The sequence below is a fragment of the Sapajus apella genome, unplaced genomic scaffold, assembly GCF_009761245.1.
Source record: "Sapajus apella isolate SASKATOON/1434 unplaced genomic scaffold, GSC_monkey_1.0 scaffold136, whole genome shotgun sequence".
In the NCBI taxonomy this organism is placed as follows: domain Eukaryota; kingdom Metazoa; phylum Chordata; class Mammalia; order Primates; family Cebidae; genus Sapajus; species Sapajus apella.
In genome coordinates, this window is record NW_022437076.1 from 2115831 (window position 1) to 2121898 (window position 6068).

General features: G+C 50.3%; 1 protein-coding gene across 1 annotated transcript in view; it reads right to left on the bottom strand.

Moving 5' to 3' along the window:
• Positions 1-3934, bottom strand: part of PRPF8 (pre-mRNA processing factor 8) — a 35239-nt gene extending 31305 nt beyond the window's left edge. The window contains exons 1-8 of the mRNA XM_032263502.1: positions 3817-3934; positions 3506-3615; positions 2554-2722; positions 1425-1589; positions 1121-1339; positions 779-991; positions 224-349; positions 21-126 (exon numbers count right to left, since the gene is read on the bottom strand). Coding sequence (XP_032119393.1) covers positions 21-126; positions 224-349; positions 779-991; positions 1121-1339; positions 1425-1589; positions 2554-2722; positions 3506-3605 — 1098 coding nt within the window. The 5' untranslated portion in view covers positions 3606-3615; positions 3817-3934. The remainder of the gene's footprint in view (positions 1-20; positions 127-223; positions 350-778; positions 992-1120; positions 1340-1424; positions 1590-2553; positions 2723-3505; positions 3616-3816) is intronic.
• Positions 3935-6068: the final 2134 nt, after the last annotated feature.

Here is a 6068-nt window from a genome sequence, read left to right on the forward strand (position 1 = left end):
TGTCCCTCCCTTCCTCTCACCTTGACGGAGTGCCTATGGGAGATGGGGTTGATCAAAGGATCGAAGTAGAAAGCTGGCAAATCAGGGTCCTCAGTTTTGATGAACACGACATTGGGAGTATGGTACCTAAAATTAAAGGAAGAGTCAGCCAAAGCTTCCCTGCCCAGGCCCAACCTAAACACCAGCCTTCTCCTTTCCAGCTGTGATGCTCCAGGTCTCTTACCAGGTGAGGTGGACATGGTGTGGGAGATTGTTGTACAAATAAGGAAAAGCAATCTTGTATTCAGTGCGGATAGGCTGCCGGATGATAATCTTGTTAATATCATTGAATTCATTCCAGTCTTCATCCCTAGGGTACAAAATCGAGAATAAGCAGACTATTTTTGTTTGTTTTTTGAGACAAGATCTCACTCTTGTCACCCATGCTGGAATGCAACTGCATGATCATGGCTCACTGCAGCTGTCACCTCCTGGGCTCAAACGATCCTCCCAGGTCAGCCTCCCAAGTAACAGACTACAGGAAGCTGCGAGCACCACCACACCCAGATAACGTTTGGTAGAGATAGAGCTAATGTTTTGCCATGTTGCCCAGGCTGGTCTCAAACTTCTGGGCTCAAGCAGTCCTCCTGCCTCAGCCTCCCAAAGTGCTGGGATTACAGCATAAGCCACTGCGCCTGATGCAAACAGACTGATTTGGAAGTTATATCAGAACTTTAAGGATGAAGATTACATTTCACTCAACTCAAAATGCCTAAAATCCCTAATCTCTCCGACTTACTGTAGGTTGATGTCTCGAACAAGAGGTTCAAATTTGGGGCCTCCAGGAATAGCCATATTGAGTGCCTTGGATGTGAAGAAGGCCTTCAGATCAAACAGATAGAAATAGTTGTCATCCACCAAGTCTGTCAGGAGCTGATTAGCCAGGCGGTAGAGAGTTGACATCATAGGCAGTGTGAACTGCCAGCGCTGGTAAGTGGAGCCATTTACATACCTAGGGTAAAAAAAGAAAGGCCCACATCAAGCAAGCAGCTAGACAAACCACACCGCCTACTCATCTCCCAGGACTCCTTCTGGGTTTCCACAGCTCCTCTCAGGAGCAGCATCTCCACCTGTCACTCACTTCCTGCTGTCTCTTAATGGCTGGTGGTCGTAGAACCAGTCCAACACAGGGGCGTCCTCCTCGGGGTCCAGCTCCAGCTGAATGGCCTCCAAGGGCTCAACATCTAGGATGTTGTCAGCATAGTCCAAGGGTGGCTCCTCATCATCAAAAGGGGGAAAACGCATCCTCTTGAAATGCCTCCTATCTCTCTTTTCTCGACGCATCATAATCCACATTGACCTGGAAGGCAAGAACGTCACACAACCATTCATCCACTGCCTCCCAGCCACCGCCACCACCGCACACCCTAGTTCAGCCTTCTCACCCCCACTGGGAGATGTAGACAGGTTCGATGACCCAGGGAATCTCATTGACGAAAGAAATGGCTCCAGTGATGTGGTACAGCACAGGCACGTCCCGGATCTGCTCCCAAGGCATAGGCATGTTCTCCAGCAGCTTGAGGACCGCGTGGGGCATGTACTTCAGGGCACTGCCGTTATCAGAAAAAGACAAGGCTATCAGAAATGACATGGTATTCTGCTGCCTGTCCCCTGCAGAGAAGCCACAAGTTCATGTTCCACAGTAAATGCTACTTTACAATCCAAACGCCCAAGCTTAGCATACAGACCCTTGATAACCAGAAACCCTGCCTCTGCCTCTCCAACTTCACCTGGTTAACACTCTTCTTCAACTTCACAGTCCCACAATGCTGGTCTCAGCTCCCCTAAATTAACGGCTGTCCCTCCGAAGACAGCTTTGAGGCTGTCTCACATTCTATTCTCTCTGCATCTTCTCACAAGAATAATAAAACATTCCCCATGCTTCACTATAACTAGTTGTCACCTGTCTGTCATGCCACTAGATCGCACACTGCATAAAGGTGGAGACTGGTACTGTCTGCTCACCACTAGATCCCCAGCACCCAGCACAGTTCTCAAAAAAAGTATTTTTTTTTTTTAATAAACAAAACTTCCAGTTAATTACACGGCAAACATTTTTGTGTCCAAATAGAACAGGGATCTGTTAAGACATCTGTACCTATACTCATCCAGTTTAGAGCCTCAGAAAAACAAGAGTAGGGATACCTCTGAAGTTAAATACCCCAAACACAGAATTCAGGTCCCTGAGTAGTGTCTGGCTGCCACTGTACACAGTATCCCACTCTGGGCTTCAGCCAGTTCAATGACAGGAGTGTGTTACAATAGCAACAATAGGACAAATTAAAGCACCAGGCCCAAATCAGGAGGAGAAGGGAGACAGACTGCATAAGTGGAAGATGCAGAAATTACCGGAGAATCCTACTGGTTTTCTCCTTTCTCATATCCATCAAGATGAGCTGTCAAAGCGGAGTCCTACTCCAAGATGACAGCGCATCAATCCAAGGATGCAAACTGGGACAGGGAGAAGGCAAAAGGGCCAAACTCCAAGTAAAATTGTTTCAGGGTGGTCCTTACCCCAAGTAAACCCTTTTGTCATGGCGGAACTTCCTGTTGGTCATGTCTCCATGGTCTCGAATGATCTTCCTGACATGTTCTGGGGGCATGTCTTCCTTCTGGGCATCCACAAACCCAAATTTCCGCTTTTCTGCATAGCGCTTGGCCTGCAATTGCTGCCATTTTCGAGCTACAAAGGCACCTCAGTTTAAAGGACTGCACACCCTCAGCCTAATCATCTTCACTCCTTGCCCTAGGGTAAGCTCCTGCCAGTGTATGTGAGGGAGGAGCAGGCATCCGGCAGGAAGAAGCACTTCTTGCCAATTCCCTTACCATTTTACTCTATTTCTCCCTTCATCACATTTATCACTAGCTGACATTATTTATTTACTTATCCTGAGACGTTGTTTTGCTCTGTTGCCCAGGCTGGAGTACAGTGGCAGGAAGTCACTCACTGCAACCTCCCCCTGCCGGGTTCAAGCAATTGTTGTGCCTCAGCCTCCGGAGTAGCTGGCATTACAGACACGCGCCACCACAGCTGGCTGATTTTTGTATTTTTGTTAGAGACGGGGTTTCGCCATGTTGGCCAGGCTGGTCTCGAACTCCTGACCTCAGGTGATCCACTCGCCTCGGCCTCCCAAAGTACTGGGATTACAAGCGTGAGCCACCGCGCCCGGCCTAACATTTTTATAACAAATCTTCAAGGTTTTTTCATTTGTCTCTCTCTCCCGCCATAATCTGAACCCCGTTTAAGGACAGGAATTTTGTCTCCATCACCACCGTATCCCCGCTGGATCAGTGCCTGCAAATAACACGCGCTTAAAATGGATTCATTAGATAAAAAATTCAACGGGGTATGTAGGGAGCTGACACCTAATGAGCTGCCCAAACGCGGGTGGGGGGGGGGGTCCCACCCGCCTGCGCGCGCACCCGCCCCGCCTCCGGCCCGCGCCCCGCTTCAGTCTCGCCTCACCTTTCTCCTGCAGCTTCTCCTCCGACATGTAGTCCGGCAGCGGGGCGAGAGGGCCGGGCACCGGGTTACCCGGCCCTCGGTAAGGAAATACTCCGGCCATCCCGGAGAATCTGCGGAGCGGCAGGAAAGAAAAATTAACGAGCCACAGGCCCGGGCCCACAAGAAGCGCCGCAGAAACGCGCCCGGGACCCCCGGCCTACACTCCCGCCATACTACGAGTGCATCCACCCCGGCCCGGCCTAACCCCTCCGGTCACCCTGCCCGACCCGAGCGCGCCTCCCGCAGCCCGGCCTTAAACGCCTGCCACGCACCCCACAGCCCCTCACACAGGAGAACGCTTTCCCCGCAGCGCAATGGCGGCCAGCCTGCGTCCGCTCCGCGTTCCCAGCCCTGGGAAGTGCGCAACCCCAGTTCAGCAGTTGATCCAATCGGTGCCGAGGTGCTCAGATGGATTAGTGAGATGACCAATTAGAGTTACACACTGCGCCGAGGGGGCGGGCCCATTGGCGGAAAGGCTTTGAACGCAAGGGGGTGTGGTCGGGGCGAAGCCCCGCCTTCTCCGTGTGCCAGGCTGTTTCTGGCGCCCGACAGCCCTCAGTGTGTGATAGGCTCCTGGCGTCGCACTGCGAGAGACCGGAGTCTGCAGGGTTTTCATACATTTGCCAAGACTGCACATTGCACGATGTCTGTTTTCGTAAATATGGACATGAAATGCAGTGCTAGCTCCAGGACAGTCATTTGTTCATGCGTTCATTCATTCAACCATCCTTTATTGAGTGCCCACTGTGTACCAAGGACTGGACTCAGCAGGGAAAAATACAACCAGTGGCGTTCACAGGGGAGCAAAAAGGCAGACAGGAACCAAGACTTCAGCCGCGCGCGGTGGCTCACGCCTGTCCTCCTAACACTTTGGGAGGCTGAGGCGGGTGGATCATTTGAGATCGGGAGTTCGAGGCTGGGCGCGGTGGCTCACGCCTGTAATCCCAGCACTTTGAGAGGCCGAGGCGGGAGGATCACCTGAAATCAGGAGTTCGAAACCAGCCTGACCAACATGGAGAAACCCTGTCTCTAAAAAAAAAATAATAATAATATAAAAAATATAAAAATAAAATACAAAAGAGATCGGGGGTTGGAGACCAGCCTGGTCAATATGGCAAAACCCTGTCTCTACTAAAAATATAAAAATTAACCAAGGGTGGTGGCGTATGCCTGTAATCCCAGCTGCTCTGGAGGCTGAGGCACAAGAATTCCTTGAACCTGGGAATCAGTGGTTGCAATGAGCCAAGATCGTGCCACTGCACTCCAGCCTGGGCAACAGAGTGAGACTCTGTCTTGAGAAAAAAAAAAAAATCAAGACTTATAAAGTATAATAGTACAGTAGGAGTTTGCGGGCAGGGCATTTAACCCTGCCTGTGATGTCAGGGAGGAGTTAGTGAACCTAGAAACATAAAAGAGGCTGTGGGGCCAGGCGCGGTGGCTCATGCAGGTAATACCAACACTTTGGGAGGATGAAGCAGGCAGATCACGAGGTCACGAATTCAAGACCAGCCTGGCTAACATAGTGAAACCCGCCTCTGCTTAAAAAAAAAAAAAAAAAAAAAAAAATACAAAAGTTAGCTGGGTGTGGTGGTGCGGGTCCCAGCTACTTGGGAGGCTTCGGGAGGAGAATCGCTTGAACCCGGGAGACAGAGATTGCAGTGAGCTGAGATGGAGACACTGCACTCTAGCTTGGGTGACAGAATGGGACTCTGTCTCAAAAAAAAAAAAAAAGAGGCTGTGGGAAACTATTGGCAGTTGTCTGTCCCCGTTCCCTCGCCGTGTCTTTCTCTCTGGCAATAGTTACACTACAGAGTGAATAGTGGACACCCTATAAAATACTTCTTTTGTTTATTTATTTATTTTTGTTTGTTTGTTTTTTTGTTTTGTTTTGAGACACAGTCTGGCTCTTTCGCCCGGGCTAGGGTGCAGTGGCGCAATCTCAGCTCACTGCAACCTCTACCTCCCGGGTTCAAGTGATTCTCCTGCCTCAGCCTCCCAAGTAGCTGGGATTACAGGCACACACCACCACATCCAGCTAATTTTTGTATTTTTAGTAGAGGTGGGGTTTCACCATGTGGGTCAGGCTGGTCTCAGACTACTGACCTCTTGATCTGCCTGCCTCGGCCTCCCAAAGTCCTAGGATTACAGGTGTAAGCCACGGCGACGGCCTATTTTTATTTTTTAATATAGGTTCTTGCTCTGCTGGGAGACAGGCATTCAGGCTGGAATCATAGTTTACTAAAGCCTGGACTTCCCAGGACCAGGCGATCCTCCCACCTCAACCTCCTGAGTAGCTGGGACTACAGGTGTGCGCCACCATACCCAGCTAATTTTTTTTTTTTTTTCTTATAAAGACAGGGTTTCACCATGTTGTTCAGGCTGGTCTTGAACCCGACCTCAGGTGATCCGCCCGCCTTGGCCTCCAAAGTGCTTGGATTACAGGTGTGAGCCACCACGCCCAGCCTACCCAGCTAATTTTAAAATTTTTTTTGCAGAGATAGGGTCTTGCTATGTATCCAGACTG